The sequence below is a fragment of the Felis catus genome, chromosome D1 (assembly GCF_018350175.1).
Source record: "Felis catus isolate Fca126 chromosome D1, F.catus_Fca126_mat1.0, whole genome shotgun sequence".
In the NCBI taxonomy this organism is placed as follows: domain Eukaryota; kingdom Metazoa; phylum Chordata; class Mammalia; order Carnivora; family Felidae; genus Felis; species Felis catus.
This window is the reverse complement of record NC_058377.1, coordinates 74,337,827-74,361,633: the sequence shown is the minus strand read 5'-3', so window position 1 is coordinate 74,361,633 and position 23,807 is coordinate 74,337,827. Positions and strand designations below refer to the sequence as shown.

The 23,807-nt window shown below is 41.1% G+C and overlaps 2 protein-coding genes and 1 pseudogene across 4 annotated transcripts in view; all 3 read right to left on the bottom strand.

The window, feature by feature from the left end:
* Positions 1 to 7,894, bottom strand: part of LDHC (lactate dehydrogenase C) — a 44,098-nt gene extending 36,204 nt beyond the window's left edge. The window contains exons 1-2 of one of the 2 annotated variants that reach the window (XM_011286740.4): positions 7,729 to 7,894; positions 7,345 to 7,479 (exon numbers count right to left, since the gene is read on the bottom strand). In XM_011286740.4, the coding sequence (XP_011285042.1) occupies positions 7,345 to 7,470 (126 nt within the window). In that variant the 5' untranslated portion in view covers positions 7,471 to 7,479; positions 7,729 to 7,894. Of the gene's footprint in view, positions 1 to 7,344; positions 7,480 to 7,563 lie in introns of both variants that reach the window. The other variant, XM_011286741.4, reaches the window with a different exon arrangement.
* On the bottom strand, positions 1,386 to 3,861 carry LOC109492040 (annotated as a pseudogene).
* A 4,072-nt stretch (positions 7,895 to 11,966) lies between the features above and the next one.
* LDHA (lactate dehydrogenase A) lies at positions 11,967 to 23,349 on the bottom strand. 2 transcript variants are annotated; one of them, XM_006937133.5, is made up of 8 exons: positions 23,231 to 23,349; positions 21,018 to 21,167; positions 18,074 to 18,191; positions 16,971 to 17,144; positions 16,353 to 16,526; positions 14,927 to 15,044; positions 13,270 to 13,393; positions 11,967 to 12,719 (listed from the first exon to the last, which is right to left on the bottom strand). In XM_006937133.5, exons 2-8 carry the CDS (start codon positions 21,141 to 21,143, stop codon positions 12,555 to 12,557), a joined length of 999 nt encoding a protein of 332 aa, XP_006937195.1. In that variant the 5' UTR covers positions 21,144 to 21,167; positions 23,231 to 23,349; the 3' UTR covers positions 11,967 to 12,554. The 2 variants fall into 2 exon arrangements, with proteins under 2 accessions (XP_006937195.1, XP_019667711.1); XM_019812152.3 differs by lacking the exon at positions 23,231 to 23,349 and adding an exon at positions 21,378 to 21,560.
* Positions 23,350 to 23,807: the final 458 nt, after the last annotated feature.

Genomic DNA, 23,807 nt, shown 5'->3' with positions numbered 1-23,807 from the left:
AAGGTGGTCATGTCTCCACTCCTACCTTCCAACTTCTCTCTAGTGCCCCCTATTGGCAGAACCTAACAAGATGCTGACTGGTAAAGGAGAAAAAGATTACACAGAGATCCAGCACCAGCAACACAGAGTAAAGAAAGTTTACTCTTTAACTTTGGAGCTCTTTAAATTTGGAGCTGAGTGACAATAATTTAATAACCAACACAGTCTGCTTTTAAATTATATTTCCAACTTGAATTATTTCTTTTCTTAACAAGTTACCAGACAATTCTCTTTTCCTTTTTTTTAAGGAGAAAAAAATTGTATTGCAATATAAAATGCACTTATAAAGTGTCCATAGAAGGCATGTAATTCTTTACTGCTATATAAATTTACTGGGAATATCTTATTCACCTTTGGTGGTTATGATGTCACCTAAAACATACTGTAAACACTGAGTTATACTCTATAACAAATGCATCACTGATTTCCAGCAATCTTGGTTTAATAATAATTAAAGACTATATAATCACATCTATATTCTGAAATGTCCATTTACTTTCATGTAGTGTAAAATTTAGACTATAATTGCACATGAATGGTACAAAAAGACATTCACCACCAAATTATTTTATACCTTCATGACAGGTTTAACATTCTTTCTGATTGAAAATACAGCTTCAGCTATGTTCTGAAACACAGCTCTAGGATTCTCAATGCAGTAATTTGTGTCTGTATGTGTCTATGTGGGCACCCATGAAACAAGTTAAAGTTTATCTTTAGAAAACAAGTGCAACATTACTGCCAGTTATTTTGCATGTTTAAATATTACAATCTGATTATCTGTAAACAAACAAAACCCCACGCAAATACTCTTAACTCTAGAAAAAAATCCTGTCAACCTATAATTATTCTAATATGCTTTACTTGAACACACATGGAATTTTTGAAAGGTGCATATAGTACCTTAGATAATAAGGCATAAAAAGGTGTTTCATATTTATACTATGAAATGTCCATTTCTAATATGTTTTATGCAGCATAAAGTTTAGATGAAGAAATTCTAAATCCTGGATCCCCATCGTTTATTTTTATTTATTTTTATTTTTTTTAACGTTTATTTATTTTTGAGACAGAGAGAAACAGAACATGAACAGGGGAGGGTCAGAGAGAGGGAGACACAGAATCTGAAACAGGCTCCAGGCTCTGAGCCGTCAGCCCAGAGCCCGACGCGGGGCTCGAACTCACGGACCGCGAGATCATGACCTGAGCTGAAGTCGGACGCTCAACCGACTGAGCCACCCAGGCGCCCCCCCCCATAGTTCATTTTTAAAAACTCCTCCAAATTATGGCTCTTGCAGCAGGTTATCAGATTTAACATGGCGTAGTATTCTAACTCCTTCTGTTTCAAGTATCAAAAAAAAAAAAAGGCTCAAAATTTCTAAATTTCTGTAGGTTGTAGCTGAAATGCAAAGCTTTAAAAACAGTTAAATGTGTTTTGAAGTAAGATATAAATTGAAATAAGATTCTTAAGTGTTTAATTTGTGTTAGGCTGTTAAGTACTAAGACTTTCCAACAATTTTATTAAATCTGAGTATGCTTAAAAGTAATAAAGAACACAATTTGCCTATAAATATGTGGTTCTGGAGAAAAATCAATCTTGATGTTTAAAACTCTTTCAACATTGTTGACTTTAGTTTTGTTTAAGGATATTAATTTAACATTCAATCTGAACATAAATATTTGGCCTCACACTACTTATAAGGAAATGACTTACTTTTGAAAAGGAAATTTTGCAAAGCATTAGAGAGAGAATTTATTAAAGCTGTTCAAATATGTCTTTCAACGTCATCAGAAATCCTGCAGTATAGAAAATATCTGGTACCTTTAAGGTTTCAGAAATTAAAATTTCTTCTGAAATTTTAAAAACCAAAAAAGTCAAATGGAAAAGACTGCTGCCATGAAACACTGTTTCTACAAGTTGCAGACATGACCCCACAGGCTGAGTTAAGCATTGCTTCTCAGAGTCAGCAACTTTCCACCTTTACCCAGGCACACTAAATTCTCAGTTTAGAAAATAATCTAATGTGGTCCTTAACATATTCGTAAGTAGTATGAATATTTTAAGGTCTTTCTTCCTTCAGGAAAAAATTTGATGTCTCACTACAGAGCAGTAAGGAGGGTATCTTACTTTGAGACATTAGACTTTCTGGACTTGGCCCAAGTGTATAAAATTTTAAGAATTATGTGAAAGTATGGAATCATTATTAATCTGTGAAAACAGTGTGACAAAAGTAAACATCACTATGTCGAACCCTCTTCTACCTTTAACTCAAAAACAGAAATCATGAGTCTTCTATAGCCTTCATTTTAAAAACACACAGAAGTGAAAAGCGTTATTTTTCAAAAAGTACATTTTTTCCCTACTATGTGTCAACATGGAGTGATTTCAGTTCTCCTGTACTAAACACTGGACTTAAACAAAAACTAGTACTGCGATGCTTAATATAATGATTTTAATCAGCAGTGGCTTCACTTTCAGCTGGCCCCCTAATAAGTCTTCGAATTCCTTTTTCCTGCAGGTTTTGCAAAACTTTGCTTATGTGCATGCTGCTTTGGGTGTACTTCTTCATAAAGGAAGTCTGCTGTCAACTCATCCCCATCGTCCATCTCGATCTTTCTAATGACATCCATTTGTAATTGTCTTTCTACAATTTCTATCAGAGGGCTCTTGAGGCTAGAATGCAGCATCCATTTTCTTATACTGCATGTGTATTCAGGCATTGGGTAAATAAAAACTAGGGACTCCAAACAGTCTCCTTCATGGGAATGTTTATACAGAAAGAAATGGTAACGTGCTGAATCCTTGGGAAACCTCTCTGGCAAATCTTTTAGTTCTGTATTTGTTGTACTGGCCAAAATTATAATTTTATTTTTTATATCTATTTCTAATTGCACATAGTTGAGCTTTTACTTAATTTTTCCAAAGCCTAGAAAGCTTGAGAAATAGGAAATGCTACTCCTTGTAGTGTTTGATGCTTATGTCCACACCTACGTCCGTTTGTACCTCATTCATTTTAATTTGTCATAATTGTTTCTCAGCTGCAGTCGATGGGGCAGGAGATGATTGCGAGAGCATGTACTTTTTATATCCATGTAATGATACATCTTCCTTTACTGTTCCAAATACTTGATCTTTAATGTAGCCATCTCCAGACTCCTTTTTCAGAGTTGCTGTTGTTGCTGCATACAGCATTTTTTGACAAACATGAGAATGATCTGGAGATCAAGGAATGAATATCCATAATTCTGAGAATCCAACCTGAATAATATATAGCACGGTTGTTTGTCCGCCAAAGGGGTAAAACAAAGGTATCATGATCCTTATCCCAGGAATCTGAAGGCTGACTATATGAGCCAATCACAAGTTTCTCATTTTCAACAGATATTTTTAGAAGTCTGTATTTTCCATTTCTTACTCTTGCAAAGAGATCTTTAACATCTTCACTTGCTTGGGTGCCGGTCTGATGGGACATGGCCGGGCCGTAGGCTCCCGACTCCGGATCTAGTGCAGAGAGCCAAGACAATACTCTTTTCAAGGAAATCTTCCCAGCTCCATTTGTCTGGACTGTCAAAGGCAGAACTCAAATAATCGCAAAAGTTTTTGTTGTTTAAGAATTAACTATGAGTCATTTCTTAAACAGAATTCCAAACAGAGAGTCTGGGTTTGTTTAGCCTGTTACAATCTTTTAAGAATAGTTATTTGGGGGCGCCTGGGTGGCTCAGTCGGTAAAGCATCCGGTTTCAGCTCAGTTTATGATCTCTCAGTCCATGGGTTCAGGGGCCCTGTAAGGGCTCTGTGCGGACAGCTCAGACAGGGCCTGGAGCCTGCTTTGGATTCTGTCTCCCTCTCTCTGCCCCTCCCCCATTCTTACTCTGTCTCTCTCAAAAATAAGTAAACATTAAAAAAAAAAAAAAAACAAGAATAGTTATGAGCATCCCAGGATCTTTTCTCCAAGGAGTTCTAGAATAACTATAGTAAGGTAAGAGAATGGTAAGGTAAAAGTAAGAGAATAAAATACATATATATATATCAATCTAAGGAAAACTGCTGCTTTGGCCACTTAATTCTGTACAGGACAAGGAAGTAGGCTGTACTGCTATGCTTTGAAGTCCACCTTTCAATAGGGGCGCCTGGGTGGCGCAGTCGGCTAAGCATCCGACTTCAGCCAGGTCACGATCTCGCGGTCCGTGGGTTCGAGCCCCGCGTCAGGCTCTGGGCTGATGGCTCGGAGCCTGCTTCGGATTCTGTGTCTCCCTCTCTCTCTGCCCCTCCGCCACTCATGCTCTGTCTCTCTCTGTCTCTCAAAAATAAATATTGAAAAAAAAATTTAATTAAAAATAAATAAATAAGGTTCACATTTCAATGATACATGCAGGTGTCATGGTACTCATTACAGCCCATATGTCCCTTGAAGTCAATAAACTATGTAAATATATATTTTTTAATATCCTTCATCACTTTCCATTTATCCCACAATGTGCATCAATGTGACCTGGGTATTTCCAGTGTACTGTGGATTCTAGTAGGAAATAAATGGGCTCCAACAACTGACCTTCTCTCACAATTGGAGTTCTGAAATTCCATGATGCTTTGGAGGAGGCTTTATATGATTCATTATACTAAGCACTTAATAAATTCTTTTTTTTTTAAGATTCTATTTTTAAATAATCTCCACACCCAACATGGGGCTCTAACTTACAACTCCAAGATAAGGAGTTGCGTGCTCCACTGACTGAAACAGCCAGGCACCCCATTCAATAAATTCTTTATATCTGCAAACTCACACCCTTCAGTTTTATAATTTTATCTCTTGAATAATTTTCTTCCCTCTCTTTCTTTTCACTTCCTAGAAACGTCCATGAGTGACTGGACTTCCTGATCGGTCCTCTAATTTCATCTCTTTTCTGTATTCCATTGTTGACATCCTTCTTTCCAGCAGCCCAGTAGAAGTAAGGGGGATTCTTGCCTCACTGTCCAATATACAGATTTTTACCCGATCCTACTGCTTTGTATAAGATGCCTGTCTTTACTGTCCTTGATGTCTTAAGTGTAGCACATGCCTGATTCAATTACTCCAAAGAATGTACTCCTCCCCCTTGCCTGCTGGGATGTGAGAGGCAGTTACTTGGTTGATAAAGGTGCAGAAGAGAGTCTGGTGGTTTTCCTTCTCATCATATAAACTTTTAATCAATTCTCCCATGTTTTTCCCATCCCTCACGTCCACCTTGTGAGACAACTGGTACTTCCGATTCCTAAGCCTTTCTTGGGGTTCTGGAATTTAACTGGCTTGGCTTTTGTCATCTCGCTCTGCCGGCTTAAAAAAAAAAAAGTCTATATAATATCATAAAGCTTTTAAGAACACAGGATCTGTGTCCAGATTGCCAAGGTTTGAATTCTAACTCCTTTACCTACTAGCCACTTGGCCATGGGCAAGTTACTTAATATCTATGTTTCAGTATTTTTGTTTATAAATGGAGATAACAGTACATACCTCCCAAGGTTGTTATAAAGATGAAATAATATCTTTAAAACATTTAGAGAAACAAAAGACTTGTACACTGAAAACTACAAAACGTTGCTGAAACAAATTAAAGAAGACACAAATAAATGGAAAGACATCGCATGATCACGGGTTGGAAGACCTAATATTGTTAAGATGTCAACATACCCAAAGTAATCTACAGATTTAGTGCAAACCCCTATGAAATCCCAATGGCATTTTTAAAAGAAATAGAAAAAACTCCATGCTGGGGCGCCTGGGTGGCGCAGTCGGTTAAGCGTCCAACTTCAGCCAGGTCACGATCTCGCGGTCCGTGAGTTCGAGCCCTGCGTCAGGCTCTGGGCTGATGGCTCAGAGCCTGGAGCCTGTTTCCGATTCTGTGTCTCCTTCTCTCTCTGCCCCTCCCCCGTTCATGCTCTGTCTCTCTCTGTCCCAAAAATAAATAAACGTTGAAAAAACTCCATGCTAAAATTAATATAAAATCTTAAAGGGCTCTAAATGACTAAAACAATCTTGAAAAAGAATAAATCTGGAGGTCTCATGCTTCAAAACCTATTGCAAAGCTATAGTCATCAAAATAGTATGGCATTGGCATAAAGAAATATAGACCAATGGAATAGAGAACCCAGAAATAAACTCTCACAGGGGTGCTTGGGTGGCTCAGTTGGTTAAATGCCCAACTCTTGATCTTGCTCAGGTCATGATCTCATGGTTTTTGAGATTACGCCCCACTTTGGGATCTGCACTGACAGCACAGAGCCTGCTTGGGATTCTCTCTTTCTCTGCCCCTCCCCTGCTGGCATGCATGCTCTCTCTCTCTCTCTCTCTCTCTCTCTCTCAAAATAAATAAACTTAAAAAAAAAAGAAATAAACTCTTATATATATGGTCAAATGACTTTTGACAGGAATGCCAAAAACCATTCAATGTGAGAAAGGAGAGTCTTTTCAATAAATCATACTGGAATAATTGGATATTTACATGCAAAAGTATGAAGTTGGACCTATGCCTTACACCATATACATAATTAAAATGGATCAAAGATATAAATGTAAGACCTAAAACTGTAAAACTCTGAGGAGAAAACAAAAGTGAAAAGATTCATGACATTGGATTTGGCAATGATTTTTGGATATGACACCAAGAGCTTCTGAAACAAAAGTAAAAATAAATTGAACCACATTAAAATTTTAAAATGTGCATCAAAGAACACTATCAACAGAGTGAAAAAACCATGGAATGGAAAAAAAAACACTGGAAAATAATATAATTGATAAGAGATTAATACCTAGAATAGAAAAAGAACTCCTACAAGTCAACAACAAATACCCTGATTTAAAATGGGCAAAGAATTTGAATAAATACTTCTCCAAAGAAGATATACAAATTGCCAACAGCCACATGAAAAGATGCTGTGTAAACAGAAAGGAAAATTAAAGGAATTCCATTGTTATTTTATCAAATTGGAACTTGGATAATGAGCATGTAATACTTACAATTTTAAAAAAACTTTTTAAAATATAAGCTTCTGGGAAATACGATTTTCACCCATTACTCTTCCAGGAAGGCAAGGCATGGAATCATTTAAACAGAATATTAACGAAATAATGCAATCAATGTGTCTCCTATGAATAAATTTAAGTGGTCTAGCAATGCCTGGCTAGACCATGTACTTTATCACATGGTAAACTCCAGATAAATGTTTCTTAAATTATGTCAAAATCAGATAAGTGAATATATATTTGCTACCAAAAGATTAGCCCTACAACCCTGAACTCATCAACACCTACAAGACTTCTTACTTACCTTCAATAAGATACAAATAGCACAGGCCATGCCTACAGCACCAGTCCCGACAATGGTGATCTTACTCTGGGAGATCTTCTCTTCCCCAATTAGATTCTCAATAAGCTTCTCCTTGACAGTTGACATGTTGAGAACCTGATAGGGATAATGAAATTTCAGTGGAATCAAACTCCCTAAATTAATCACTGTCATAACTACACTGAAGACCTAAGGACCCACCTTTTGGGTTTGCAGAAAGTTGGAACCAAGGGTGGGGGGTCAAGGGGTGTGGAGAGGTAAAGCCAGGACCAGTCTACCTATCAGTAGTAGGGGTTGGGGAACCAATAAGCTTTTATTTCTCCTTGCCCTGGAGCCACCATTTTCACCCCAGTACTAGACACTCACAAATGCTTTGCCTGGCACAACTTAGCCAGAAAGCACAACACACCGCCTTTAAGGAAGATTAAAAAAAAAAAAAACAAAAAGAAGTAACATCAGAAGAAAAGCATCAAGGACAGCTGAAGTGCGGAGCCCCGTAACGGCTACTCTCTGGACGGCCAACGCACGCACGAACGCCCCCACGCACGATTCCCTTTCGTCAGCACGCAAGCTCCGCCCCCCGCTGGCCCAGGGGCAGGCACCGAGGCAGGCTGTTAACTATCCTCCCCGCCTGTGGGGAGAGGGAGGGGGACTTTTCCAGGTGGCTGGGGTTGAGCCCTCTTCCCTGTGAAGCATTCTAGGCGTTCTTTAAGAGTGTGAAAGAGAGGGATATTGGGGTATCGTTTCATTTCCCTCAGCCAGCCTAGGCCTGGGAGTGAGTTTAGCGTCGAGTTTTTGGAGACTTCAGGCCCCACTGGGAAAAAGCCCTCATTTTCTTACGTTGGTGCCATCTTAAGACCGCGTCCTGATGACATAGCTTCCAAACTGCTTCCAGATAACTTGCCTCTTTCTGAGAGGGCATGCTGAAAGGACCTGAGCCCCCAAAGGCTAAGAATTTAAGGCTGGGCTTGGGAATGACTAACCTGAATTTGACGAGTATTTTTTGATGTGCTTTATCACGCCCTTGTGCATACATTTATTTGCAGGAATTCAAAACATTATTATTGAGCTCCGAAACTTCAGGACAGAGGGCTGAAATAAAGTTTGAATTAAAGTAATAATGAGGGGCACCTGGGTGGTTAAATCAGTGGAGCATCTGACTCTTGATTTCAGCTCAGGTCATGATCTCACTGTTGGTGGGTTTGAGCCACAAGTCAGGCTCTACGAGCCTGCTTGGATTCTCTAATTCTCTCTCTCTCTCTCTCTCTCTCTCTCTCTCTCTCTCTCTCTCAGAATAAGTAATACATGTATACATACATACATAAAGTAGTAATGGAAAGGAAAAGCCATGTGTAATTTTCTAAGGGTGTTCTTAATTTATACCATGAATTTATAACTCACAGAAGGGGAACCAACCTCCTTGGTCATCTTCTGTTGAGTATTTGCATTTGAAATCCTTTTCCATTTTCTGTTTCAAAGCCTATGGTTTGTTTTTAATGTACTTCAGACCATGCAATCAATCGCCCTGCTTAAAACTCTTCCATGGCTTTCCATTGCATTTAAAACAACCAATTTTGACCATAACCTAAAAGACATTCAAGATTTGCCTCCTAAAAAAAAAAAAAAAAAAAAAAAGATTTGGCCTCCTAGCTCTCCAACTTCATCTCAAGACATTCTCTCCTCACTCCCCACCAGCTTTTGGAATGCTTTTTCTTGGCTCAGGACTTTTTGCTGTTCCCTATATTTAGAAAATTGTTGGGGCGCCTGGGTGGCCCCGTGGGTTAAGCGTCCGACTTCAGCTCAGATCAGGATCTCACGGTTCGTGAGTTCGAGCCCCAAATCGGGCTGTGTGCTGACAGCTCAGAGCCTGGAGCCTGCTTCAGATTCTGTGTCCCTCTCTCTCTCTCTCTGCCCCTCCCCTGCTTGCATGCTCTCTCTCTCTCTCAAAAATAAACATTAAGAAAAAGTTAAAAAAAAGAAAAAAGTGCTTCCCTAGCCCTTCTCAAAGTTGATTTCTCGTTTTCGGTTTGGAACATAAATGGCACTTCCTCTAGCTTTCCTTGACCAATGTGTGACCAAGGACCACCTCCTCACATCTCTCCTGTTTCTCTCATGGCACTTTTCACAAACTACCAGCTCCAAGAAACAGGTTCCCTGTAGTAGACAGGAACAGTAGCCACTGTTGGTCCTGTACTACCACTTGCTTGTATGCTTCCCTGCACAGCAACTCCCCACGCTTGCACCTCATTTACCAGGAGGTTAAGAGGGAGACACTGCTGGCGTGATCATCTGGTGGCAGAAGGAGGTAGTGACCAAACTCCAGATCTGGATGAAGAAAAAGGCTCTTCATTCATACCTACCCAAAGTGCAGGGCTGGCCCTTGAGGTCCCCTGCCTGAGTGGGCTCTCTGGGTGGCTACAGTCCAAACTAACTTAGCCATTTTGCTTGATTGTACACCTTGATTGTGCAGCAATGAAAATACAGGAGGGGCAAGATCTGTACATTCCAACAGCTGCCCTAGTATAAATGTGGTAAAGAATTCTGAAAGAGCATGGCTTTGAAGTCCTGATACTTTGGCAACATGGGCTTCAGTGAAAAACATATGTGCATTTTTCTGTCTATATACATATATATGAACGTTATTTATGTATACATAATATACATTATTATATATGTATAATAAGGAAGGAAGGAAGGAAGACTATGTTCTGAACATCCCATTTGCTTCCCCACTAACTGGTATCTTCTGTAAATGGAGCTAAGGCATATTTAATCCACTTCCCCAAGGTTATTAAGACTAAAATGAGATATTACATTTAAATTTTAAGTCTATTTATTTTTGAGAGAGAGAGAGAGAGAGAGAATGAGCTGGGGAGGGGCAGAGATGAGGGAGACAGAGAATCTGAAGCAGGCTCCAGGCTCTGAGCTGTCAGCACAGAGCCCAACGCGGGGCTTGAACCCACAAACTGTGAGGTCATGACGGAGTCGTAGTTGGATTCTCAACCGAGTCACCCAGGCACCCTGAGATCATATTACACTTAAAAGAATCAAGACTTTGCAGAATTGGCCCATTCCTTGCCTGGAACAGGAAGATACAAGGTAATCCTGAAACACTTTTTGTGCCACAAAGGAAGGAAGCTTTAGAAGATTAAATCTAAAAATTCATGGAAGATTAGGTTAATATATCTTTAAGCATGACTTTTCAGCCATGTTGGCATTGACTAATTTAGTCTATCAGATATGAAATGAATAAATGTAAATAAATTTTTTTAGACTAAAGTTGCCCCAAAGTTTACAAGAGGCTATAGGCATAAGTACAGGTTTGTTTTTGTAGTAATTAAAAAGTTCTAAGATTAGGTAGTGGTGGAGGTTGTACAACTATGTGAATTCACAGAATTATACGCTCTTTAAAAAAATTTTTTTTTATAATGTTTATTTACTTTTGAAAGAGAGAGAGACAGAGCACAAGCAGGGGAGGAGCACAGAGAGAGGGAGACACAGAATCCGAAGCAGGCTCCAGGCTGTCAGCATAGAGCCCGATGTAGGGCTCTTGAGATCATAACCTGAGCCAAAGTCAGACACTTAATGGACTGAACCACCCAGGCACCCCTGCACCCTTTCAAAACGTGAATTTTAGGGGCGCCTGGGTGCCTCAGTCAATTGTGTGTCCGACTTTGGCTCAGGTCACAATCTCATAGTTCATGAGTTAGAGCCCCGCGTCAGGCTCTGTGCTGACAGCTCAGACCCTAGAGCCTGCTTCGGATTCTGCGTCTCCCGCTCTCTCTGTCCCTCCCCCACTCGTGCTCTGGCTCTCAGAAATAAACATTAAAAAAAATTTTTTTAATGTAAATTTTATGATGTGTAAATTGTAGCTTGTCTATTTTTTTTAAAGCTTGTGTAAAAAGCAAATCATATTATAGTACTTGTTAAGACTACATAGTTCATTGTTTTCCTTTTACATTTGACACACTGAAAAAAAAAGCATAATTCTTTCTCTTCACTAGCTTTCAGGAAGGAAACTTTAGTGAAAGATCCTGGAGAAGTGATGACAATAAAGTTGTTCTAGTTAACCTCTGGAAGTATTCGGGCCTGAATAAGGATCATAGTTGTAGATCTATTTTGAGGAAAATCTAAAAGTTTTTGAGTGGACAAACCACCAAGCCTATTTGGTTTAAAACTGTTAAGTACCATCAAGTTACCGGCCTCCAGAGAGCAAAAGTTCTTAAAAATCTGTGTCTCCCTATAGTGACAAAGTACCATGGCCTACGTTGTTGGTAAGTGCTATTTTTACATTCAGGTGTAGAATGCCATCTACATGACTTGTAGGGTACCAGTTATGATTAGCCCTATTATCAAGTTATCTCTTAATATCCTGTGGCTTAGCATAGTAAAAGGATTGAATATAATGGAAATGGTACCAAAACAACCTACTCAATCTAGTCATCTATTAATTATATTGAATCATGTTAAACTAAAGTCTGATCATTAGTAAACAACACACCTTAAAAATACCACTGTAGTGTTGCCCGTGAATACCCTAATGGGTCCCAATAATGTAATGAGTAAGTCGCAGCTTTATTTATCTTAATATAGTAAGAGAGAAGTCACTGTTCAAAGTTTATTTGATATTTTAGTTGGTTGGTATGACACTTAGTTGGTTGCATTGTTTATACGTAGATCTTTCTTTTTACATTATATGGCAATGTACACTATATTCTGACTTATATAGGACACAAAATAAGATCCTTTAGAACAGTTATGCACAATACATGCAATACTGAATTTATACATTGGATCCCAGGAGGTGATTGGCTGGAGAAAAAAAAAAAAAAGTTGGTCTAGGCATGTTGGGTGAAGGAACCAGAAGTAATACAACACGCAGTAAATACACGTCTGGTTTGAATAGCAACTGCAGCATATGCCACATTGGCAGTGGTGTCTCTGAGGTGGTGGAACTATTTTAAGTTAACCAACTTAGGACGACACAAGATGGGTACCGTCCAGCATCAGGATGTAGCCGCAAGGTTTTGTGAACCATTCCTATTTGTAACTTAGGAAACTGATGTTTTTCCTAGGCCATTTTTAATATTATTACTTGAATAAGAGATCAGATAATAAGGACAATATACACAACCGCCAACTAAAAATCCTGTTGTAGTCTAGACAGTGAAGTGGTACAACATTAGAAAACGTTAAAACTGCAGCTCTTTTTGGATCCCCCAGAGTGTATCTGCACTCTTCTTCAAACGGGCCTCTTCCTCAGGAGTCAGGGTCACCTTCACAACGTCTGAGATTCCATTCTGTCCCAAGATGCAAGGAACGCTAAGGAAGACATCATCTTTTATTCCATAGAGACCCTGAAGACAAAATGAAAGATATTTTATGTTTTGTCTATGCATTTTGGGGTCTCCCAAGACTTCCATGCTCTACAAACATGTATGCTTATTTAATACAACTTGGTAAGTAGAAATTTCTTTCCACATTTTCAGTTAGGATGTGATGAACAGTGCAAATCATCGAAATACTGGCAAGATTCCTGTTGTAAAAGAAACTCTAAACTATTGCTGTTATCCATAGTACTGTCACATTTTTATGGATAACATCTTGGTAACTCTAACTTCAGTGTGACTTCTTTTTTTCTTCAAAGAAAAAATTTTTCGTTCATGGTCGTGCACCTACCCCAATTTATTATTAGTCAGTTACCAAGTATCGATGTGGTGAACATAGTACTAGTAGACATTATTCCTAAAGTGCAACCATGTCTCTCCAAAAAAGGAAAGGTGTTAGTACATTAATTTATTTCACTTAAATCAAGGACTGATGACTAATCTGCTTTCATAGAAGACTCTTTTTTAAAAACCAGAAAATAATGGCATTTAAATACAATATATCACTACACAGACCTACCTTAATCATGGTGGAAATTGGATGCACCCGCCTAAGATTCTTCATTATGCTTTCTGCCAAATCTGCCACAGACAGTCCAATGGCCCAGGAAGTGTAGCCTTTCAGTTTGATCACCTCATAGGCACTGTAGGGTACAGAAGGGCAGGGAAGGTAGGAAAAAGTAGGGTAAGAGAAACAAAGAACAACAACGCTTTCACTGAACACGGGTTTTACAGCAAACAATGGCACAAAGTTGCATTATATACCTGAGTAATGATTGCCATGTATACCAGGATATTATGAACAGGGATGTTCACAACAGTATTGTTAGTAATAGCAAAAGCCTGGCAACGAGCCCAGTATTCTCCAACAGGGGAATGGATAAACTGTGGTACATACAGTGAAATATTCAACACGGTGGAATGTTACCTAATGGCCAAAAATAACTGTATCTACATGCAACAAAATAAATGATTCTTACAATGTAATACTGAATTTTGGAATATAAATCCAAGATTATGTATGGTATGCTTGACTCAAGATTATGTCAAGTAAGGGATGGGTGGAAGGGTGAGTGGGAGAAGGAGCTCAGAACTCACTCATTTCCAAGTACCAACATACTAATAATTCTAATTCCAACAAACACTACACTTAGTTGACAGCTACTGTCAACGTCTCTTAGGTTTTATTTAATTAAGCGAATACAAAGAGGGCCCTGCCTAAACCAATCATGATTCATTATTCAATTCTATATACCTGAGATCCACACATGACCACATGGTTTATAATAAGTAAATAATGCCACCAAGCATGAAAGCTTCCTTGTTTCAACAATTTCTAAGAGTTAATATTTACATTTTAGTACCATTACAAATCTAGACGTTCCTGGAAACTTTATAATCATTTGAATAAACAAATGTCTCTATTCATAAAGCCCATAACAGGAAATGGGATTTAAAAGTTCTTATTCCTGGGGTGGGGTGCCTGGGTGTCTCAGTCGGTTAAGTGGCTGACTCTTAATTTCGGCTCAGGTCTTAATCTCATGGTTTGTGGGTTTGAGTCCCGCATCGGGCTCTGTGCTCACCGTGCTGAGCCTGCTTTGGATCTCTGTCTCCCTCTCTCTGCCCGTCCCCCACTTGTGCTTGCTCACTCTCTCTCAAAAGTAAATAAATGTTAACAAAAAATTCTTATTCCTGGGGCACCTGGCTGGCTCAGTCAGTGGAGGGTGTGACTCTAGATTTTGGGGTCGTGAGTTCAAGCCCCACATGGGGTGTAAAGACTACTTCACTAAAACTTTTAAAATAATAAAAAATTCTTGGGGCGCCTGAGTGGCTCAATTGGTCAAGCATCCAACTTCGGCTCAGGTCATGATCTCACGGTTTCTGGGTTTGAGCCCCATGTCAGGTTCTGTGCTGACAGCTCAGAGCCTGGAGCCTGCTTCAGATTCTGTATCTCCCTCTCTCGCTGCCCCCCACCCCCACTCACACTCAGTTTCTCTCTCTCAAAAATAAACATTAAAAAAAAAAAAAAGTCACATGCTCTACCCGACTAAACCAGTCAGACATCCCTAGAAAAAAGTTTTCTAACAAGAAGTACTCAAATGCTATTAAACTTCCAACTTTAAAATAAAAATAATAAATTGTAATCTTCTACATTGCCAAACTATGGAATCTATTACCTGTCAACCACCTGTTTGTGAACCTCTTTCCACTTTTCCTTATCTGCATCAGTGCCTAAGTCAGGGTGCAGATTCTTCAGGGAGACACCAGCAACATTTACTCCACTCCATACAGGCACTACAAGAAATAGCGCAGAATACATTTATTTCCATACATCATCCAGCAGACTATAATAGCACTCCAGCCAGCCTTGCTTCAAGTTAACTCACTCCTTGCTTGCTGACTTAAGACCCTTGACCTTTAACAGAACTAATTTACTTTCTTTAAGATTTGCAGACCACTGGCCTTGGAGAATAAAAGACCAGAACTTTCCCAGGCCACAGAGGCCAGCAAGTCTGTTTGAGGTCACCTCACCTTTCTGATTAGCCCAGCAATCTTTCAACAGAATGTTTTTCTTTTTTAAGGTCACACAGATGACTTTACTGACCTCCTTTTGTACATCTGTAGACCTTGCCCTCCTTTGTAGAAAGAACAGAGTACTCTTGCACAACCCCTGGGTACCAAGGAACCAGACCTTCTTGCACAACCCCGCACCCCCAGCCCCAGGCACCAAGGAACTAAGACCTTGCACAAACTCCAAGCACCGAGGTAACTCTGTAACTGGCATCATCAAATCTGCATGTAATCAAGAAATGTCACAGACCACTGCATTCCCTTAACTGATTAGACACCTTCAAAAATCTCTGGGCCTGGCAGAAACTTTGGAGTTGACTTTTGGACAAGAGTCTGCCTTCTCCCCACATGGCCCGCCTCCTGAATAAAGCTCATATTCTTTTTCCAGTCAAAACTCTGCTCTTGAGTGCTGGCCTTTTGAGCAACAGGCCGCCAAACTTGGGTTTCGGTAACAAGACTAGTTATTTTGACCCATTTTTCTAATCCTCATTTCTTATCTGAGGAGGATTACCTGCTTTTGGTAGATGGTAAAGACTACCAATGCCCTTACTCTTAGATTTTCATTGATTATATTATGTGAAACTAAGAATTTTCACCATATTCTGACCTGTTTTCCTAACCTATTGGGATGTTTAATCCTATTTGAAATATAAAGATAGTATGAGATCATAAGGGGAATTTTCTTGGTATAAGTAACTGAATTCAACTGTGATAGAATTTTTCCATGCACTTCATTTGGATTGGTTAACCTTTTCACAGCCTCACAGTTCAAGTCTCATATAGACAGTTGTGATAGTAAATGACTGAGGTCATCCTAAGAATTATCATCTTAAGTAAAAGAAATTTCATTCCCCCTCCCCCATGCCATAAGAGGTCACATAAAATAGCTAAAATCTGAATAGATAGATTTTTAGAAATCATTCTACTCTAATGAATGGATATCTAATTTCAGCTCTGATTTAATAATAAAACTTCTATCAATATCTTACACAATCTTTTTGAAAACAAAAATAGAAAATAAGTTATGCTTACCACTAGAGTCTCCATGCTCTCCAAGGACCCACCCATGACAGCTTAATGCGTGAACTCCCAGCCTTTCCCCCATTAGGTAACGGAACCGGGCTGAATCCAGATTGCAACCACTTCCAATAACACGGTTTTTGGGAAAGCCACTTATCTTCCAAGCCACATAGGTCAAGATATCCACTATGAAGAAAACATTTAGGCAAAAATACTAGGTAAATCATTAGATGATGTTTGGCTACTCAAGATACATGGCTCTGTAGGAATCTTGATATTGATCATAACCAATCAGTATTTTTGTCAATATTTTTAAACCTGTATGTATAATATAGCAAATTCATTAAGTATTCAAGAAGTGTAGTATAATGAAAATAAATTGTGCATCAAGAACACCTTATTCATACCCTTTTCTCTTATCTAAGATCTTCTCGGGAAAATAACTAATTTTTAAGTTCTAACTACATTGAGGGGCACTGTACCCCTTCAATATGTTAAATTTAACTATTTTACCACATCCATTCACAAGAGGAAAATGAAAAATATGAGAAATAAATACGTATATACAGAATATGACATATGCCATCAGCGTTACTCAAGCTCATCTATTTGTGCAATTAAAGGTCTCACCTGGATTGGAAACAACAAGCAACTTGCAGTTTGGGCTGTATTTTACAACATTAGGAATGATGAACTTAAAGATGTTCACATTACGCTGGACCAAATTAAGACGGCTCTCTCCCTCTTGCTGACGTGCCCCAGCTGTGATAATAACCAGCTTGGAGTTTGCAGTCACATTATAGTCTAGACAAAGGGGAAACAAAAACCAGATTAAGGCCTTAATCTCTTCCATACATTTTTTTTTTTATGGGCAATTTTATTAGTGTTTTGTTACCTCCCTTACTTCCTTTCACGCATAGGTAAATACAGATAAATGACACTAATGCCACCCCTCCCCCCAACCCATGACTCCTTTAGCTTTTGGTTTTTTCACTGTGGCCACCTAACATGGAGGAAGAGTACATCAACGCCTTCCTTGGATTCTGGTTTAGACTGTGACTTTATATAACCACAGTTGGGAGGAGCTGGAAAGAACCAAATGAGACATTATCCCCCAATTTTTTGCCACCTGAGCTCAATGCTCAGACTCTTCCATACCCCTATTTCTACTTAATTACTTTACTGTGATCATATCAGCACAGAGATAGTCGCCTTTTTTTTTTTTTTTTAAGCAAAGGCAACTTTACACTTATCAAGATCTTGCTTCTAGATACCCTATGGCACAGGATGGTTAACCCAGCCCATAGATAAGTGGTCAGTGATTTTCAGGTGTCAAAAGAAACACTATTTGTACACATGCCAGGTTTCCTGACTAGGGCTCATAAGTGTGAAAAGTCTGAACCGGCTCATTTACCTTATTCTCAACCTTGTCTTAGTGTCTGAAAGGAAGTAGGGGAAGTAAGTATATTAAATTTAAATATTTGAAGCAATGTGGTTAAATATGGACCCGAGAAGCATTACTAATTACACTCTAATTCAGATGCTTTCCACATTATAGACTATTGGGTTTCCATTACTAGAAATTGAAACTTTGGTATAAACAGGTTGCCAATGCAAAATGGCTCAAAGGCTCTTTGCTCCTATACGAAAAACAAATCTTTGAAAAAGGATTTCAAGCCTGATAAAAAAATCAAATCTAGCATAGATCACAATATAAACTTGTTGAAATCAACCTTTGCCAGAAACAATTTTTGGTGTTCTAAGGAATAGGCTGCCATGCTGGAGATCCATCATCTCTCCCTTCAATTTGTCTTCCATGACATCAACAAGAGCAAGTTCATCTGCCAAGTCCTAAAAGATACAAACTTTTTAGTCAAATAGAAAAGAGCTGCTTCCAAATTTTAGAAAGGGATGCAAAATTTCTATGTTTCTAGCATAGGAGAGCTCTGCCACTTTATTAGTATCAGGACATACCTCAAAGTAGAGGCAGGCCCCCATTTAAAAACAGACTCACGGGGGTGACTGGGTGGCTCAGTCAGTCCAGCATCCAACTCTTGATTGTGGCTCAGGTCATGATCTCACAGTTCCTGAGATTCTCTCTGCTCCCCCCACCCCCTCCACTAGCATGTGTGTATGCTCTCTTTCTCTCTCAAGATAAATACATAAACTTTAAAAAGTGACTCACAGATGACCCATGCATAGGAAAAAGTACCGATCCTCTCTCTTCACGAGAGCAACTTTTTTTTTTAATTTATTTTCTTTACATGTATTTATTTTTTGAGAGACGGAGCACAAGTTGGGAAGGGGCAGAGAGAGAAGGAAACACAGAATCCGAAGCAGGCTCCAGGCTCTGAGCTGTCAGCACAGAGCCTGACACGGGGCTCGAACTCACAAACCGTGGATGACCTGAGCTGAAGTTGGATGCTTAACTGACTGAGCCACCCAGGCGCCCCTTCACTAGAGCAACTTCTGCAAGCACTCCACCATTCAACTGTGTGGTAGCAGAACACTAGATGGCAATGGTTGGAATAACATCCAATTACATAAGACTGCTCTATTTAGTCTCTCACTCAATTTTACACATTAATTTTAGGTCATTAATCATTACATAAGTGATGTTGACCAGTATTAAGACTTGGAAATTAATGGGGCGCCTGGGTGGCGCAGTCGGTTAAGCGTCCGACTTCAGCCAGGTCACGATCTTGCGGTCTGTGAGTTCGAGCCCCGCGTCGGGCTCTGGGCTGATGGCTCGGAGCCTGGAGCCTGTTTCCGATTCTGTGTCTCCCTCTCTCTCTGCCCTTCCCCCGTTCATGCTCTGTCTCTCTCTGTCCCAAAAATAAATAAACGTTGAAAAAAAAAAAAAGACTTGGAAATTAAAAAGTGATATTCTGGATCATTCCTTTATACGTTTTCCATATATTAACCAATATTAACAGTGTTCCAAGAAGACAGATTTGTGCATTTGCAAAATAATATTGGTGAAAAATATCCTTTCAGTTGAATCTGTAAATGTTTATAGGTGCATCTCAGACCAGGAGCACCAGCAACAGATTTAATACACATGGGGTGTGAACTGTTATAACCAAGTAAGTTATACTAGCTGAGCAACAGATCTACCCCCCCCAAGTCATGTGTAATATAGTAACCTTATACACACCTGAGTTAGAGGGCATAGGTGTGGAAAAAACAAATGGCATCAATTCCTGATCCAGTGGAAGGCTGTAAAAATTGGTCCAGGTATCCCCTGATTGTCAGAAGTTTGCATTATGCCACTTCCCTTTTATAAAAGACCTAACATTAGTACCTGTTTTCCCTAACTGAAATAAATCCAAAGAGGATTTCTGCCTTTAGGAAATAAGGCAAAAAAACACAAAAACAAAAAACAGCATTCAGTGTTTGTTTTGCAGTGAGCCCTTAGAGGCAGCACACATCCTGGTTACCACCTTGGTTCCTTCCACCTGATGAACCAAGTTCCTCAGGAACTTTACTCAGCATCTCAGCATCAAGCTGCCATAGCTTTGAACTTTGTGAGCATCTGTACCTTATCTCTATTTTGTGCATGCATTAGCAAGATGTGTCCTAAGGTATCAGAAAATCCTAAGGTTATTTTTTGGGTCTGGGAATGTTCAAAACTTTTCCACATTAATTAATGGTAATTGCTTCTTTGCTTCAAACCAGGCTTCAGAAAGGTTTCATAGGAATGCTCTCCTTTCGGATAGTGGGGGAAACCTTTATACTATGTGGCCCCTCCTAAGAACACATAAAAAGCAGCCTATGTTGTTACACAACCTCTGCATAGCTCATTTCTGCCTTCAGTTCCTTATTTCAATCCTTTCCTGTTCAAAACCCAGAATTCATCATTACACTCCTTTATTAGTAACTCCAAATCTAAACTTAAAATATTTTAATATTGTAAGCTGCCTCAATTTCTTTTTTTATATAAACCAGGCTCAACTACTATAAAAGATATTCTTTATTCATTCTCAAATTATCTTTTGCTATCTAAATTTTAACTCCATAACTGGTACCAAAATTATTACTCAAGGTGAGGGGCACTGGGGATTTTTGTGGGAGAAAGACTTAAGATTCCCCACATTGTGTAATTAAATTTTTTTTTTATTTTGAGAGAGAGACAGAGTGAGCGCACAAGCAGGTGAGGGGCAGAGAGAAAGAGAAACAGAATCCCAAGCAGGCTCCATGCCATCAATGCAGAGCCTGCCTGATGTGGGGCTCGAACTCACCAACCACATGATCATAACCTGAGCAGAGATCAAGAGTGGAACTCCCAACCAACTGGGCCACCCAGGCACTCTCATGTGATTTTAATTTCACCAAATATATGTATCATTTTCAATTCAAAAATTACTTTAAAATAAAGGCATGTTTAACTTAAAGATATAGACTATGTTTTCATTTGTAGGCAATTCATGCATGTTAATACAGCACAGTGAATTTAAGGAACTGTGTCACCAGCCTTATAACTTTTAATGTTTTTAGTACAAATACCCTTTCGGTATAGCATCACATTACTAAAGTTTGTTCCACATAAAGTTCTTCAAATGAATGCATGAACCTAAATATGTGTATATACAATGTAATAATGCAATTCGTGGAGGTGTGGGGAGATCGTTGGGGTCAAGGTATCCTTGGCTTTCAGAGTGATGGGCTTTCACTTACCTTCATTAAGATACTGATGGCACAAGCCATGCCAACAGCACCAACCCCAACGACTGTAATCTTATTCTGGGGGGTATGGTCTTCCTTAAGAAGATTCTGAATCAGTTGATCCTTGAGAGTTGCCATATTGGACTTAGAAGCAAAAGGAATCTATAGGGGGGAAACACACACTGTCACTGCATCCTCTTTAAATTAACGCTCATTAACCAAAAGCTGTTCTAAAAGAGCTTATTTTACTTCCTTTTGGGATACTTGCCATTAAAAAGAGGGAAGGAACAAACCTAAAGATGGCCAAAGGGATACTGAAAGGCCTAAAGCCAGGGTCTGGTCTGGCTAGGATCTTGGTGTAAAGGATCTCACCTTGGCGTGGAAAAATAATATTGACGTTTGGGTGTAAGTATAACTTCCTGAGGACTCACTCATCTTGATTTATTAACCCCAAGCGGGGCTGCCTTTCCTCACACAAAATCGCTGTGACTGCCTGCCCAAATGTACTCCAATCACCAGTCCTGCAAACCCTCAAAAACAGTAGAGAGAAATGTGCGGAAGGTTCCCATAAATGCCTCTTGGAACCACCGCGACGCCGTAGGATGTTAAAAACAACAACAACAACAAAAAAAAAACCTCTGCTCATGCGCACTCACTCCTTCCTCCAGCCCCAGAAGATGGGGCGGAGATCAGACCAACAGCTCTGTTGGCAGGGAACCCTCGGGTTTTCCGCCCCTCCCCCACCCAGCCCGGCGCGATACTTGCGCGCATGCTCATTTCGAGCGCTGGGCGGGGACAAGAGTAGAGCCTACAGACCGCGGCTTTCGAGAGCTGGGTGCTGGCGCAGAGGCGCCAGTCTGGAAAGCCCCGCCCAAGAGCGGAAATAATTGGGAACTGTCCTGCTCTTAGGGTACAAGGGAGAGAGCCACGAGGCAGAGAGCCCCGGGGTGGACTTTAGACTTAACTAGTGCCCCAGCTGGCAGCCTCCCTGGCCGCGGGCAGAGCCAGATTTTAAATCGGAATACTAGACCCAAGGAGCTGTTAACCAACAGGGAGGGAGGCGCCTCGTGTGGTTTCTGCCGTGATCCATGTTGCAAAGGCGTGAGGCCCGATATGAGGAAATTTTGTCAGTACAGGAAGTGCAAAAATAGCTGCAGAGGCCTGGAGCCCTAAAGTTAATAAATACTTGGTGGAATCCTCCATTCCCAGTGTCGGGGAGGGGGCCTTCGCCCTGCTAATCCAACCCTGCACTGCATTCACTGGAAAGATCATCACAGGTTGCATCCTGAAGCACCACGTCTGGTCTTGACACCACCCCAAAGGGCAAAAATATCCGAGAGGACTTCCAGGCAGGCAGCCCAGAGTCACTAAGGTGGAATCAGATCTCTCCGTGTAAATCACTGCTATTTCTAGACCTGGCCTCACCAGAACCTAAACCCTGGGATCCAGAGCTCCCTTCAACGTGGGGGCACGGGTGAGGGACGAGCACTGCAGAAAGTGGGTCTACTCCCCCAACTCTGCCGCCCACTCTGTGACTTCAGAGATGCCCTAACCCTCTCCCAGCTTTAGGTTCCCCCATTTCTCAAGACGAGGGAACGGTACCAGATAGCCTGCTCTCAAAAGACCATCGGCAGGAGGGCTGAGACTCTTCCTGCTTCATCTTTGCATGCACCGTGCCTTGCGTAGCACCCGATACATCAGCAGCTGCTTAATAAGTGTAATTTGCGCAAAGAGCGCCCTATAATCCGCAGGCAGTAGCCGCCCCATGGAGTCCACCTCTTGAAGAGTCCCAGGGTTAAAAAGCGACCCAAGCAGCGCTCCGCGCTTTTCGACCCCCTCCCTCTATCCCTCACCCGCGACTGCTGAGGGTTTTTAGGCTGGGTGGGCTCTGGAAATCCGACCTCCAGTTCTGCGTTGTTTGCCTATTTTAAGCCCGGAGGTATGCCCCACCCTTTAGATCTGTCATTTCCTTGTCTTTCTGCATCCACCTGGGCTTTCAGCCACAGGATAGCTGCGGCCACCTCGGTTCCCCAGCCGGACCAGAGGCCATGGTGCCCACTTAGAGCAAAAGCAGAGTGCGGTGACCTCCGAGTCCACGTGCGGATCCTGCCTCCCCCCGACTCCCCGGGAGCAGAGACCCCTTCGGGGACAGCGCCGAGCTAGCGAGCCGGAGGCAGCTCTCTCTCCTGACCCTCCCGCGCAGTGCGCTCGGGGCCCGACCGTACCGGGAGTGCACGTCGAGCAGGCGGGCGTCGGCGGCGCGCGGTGTTGGGTCCGGACTTGGCGGCAGCGGCTCCCGTACTCGGAGCTGGGCGCGGGAGGGGCCTTAAATGGAACCGGGAGGCTGACGTCAGGGGGGTAGCCGGGCGGACGTGCGGGAACCCACGTGTGGGTCGGGCTAGGGGCGGGCTCGAAGCCAGGCGGGGCTGTGGGGAGGCTCAGGCGGCGCGCGCAGCGGGACCGAAGATCTGGGGACAGTCCCACGTGTGCCTGGGGACCTAAGGGGCTGCCGGAACCGCGCAGCCTCCGGCCACAAAAGCCCCGGCCCTCTAGAGCCACCAGCCAGTCCAGTCTATCCTCCGGAAAGGCTTAATCTGAATCTTCACCGTTGTTGCCCAGTTGACCGGAAAGAACAGCTTCTGGCCCGTTAGGCACTCAACAATTTGTTGGAAGGGAGGGAATGCCTAGCACGGCATCAGACTCCTTACCTAGGTCGAGTGGTTCCCAAAACTTGACGCTGCTTCCCCATCCCTCACCCCCTTTGCTCAGCCTGCCTTCCTCCTCCCTATCTTCTTTAAATCT

Excerpts from the sequence above, each read along its gene's own strand:
- LDHA (XM_019812152.3), bottom strand. The coding sequence starts at position 21,440 with ATGAGTGAGTCCTCAGGAAGTTATACTTACACCCAAACGTCAATATTA. Across the intron at positions 21,168-21,377 it reads TATTATTTTTCCACGCCAAG|ATTCCTTTTGCTTCTAAGTC; the intron begins GTGAGATCCTTT and ends TCCCCCCTATAG. Across the intron at positions 16,527-16,970 it reads GCTTGTTGTTTCCAATCCAG|TGGATATCTTGACCTATGTG; the intron begins GTGAGACCTTTA and ends TTTTCTTCATAG.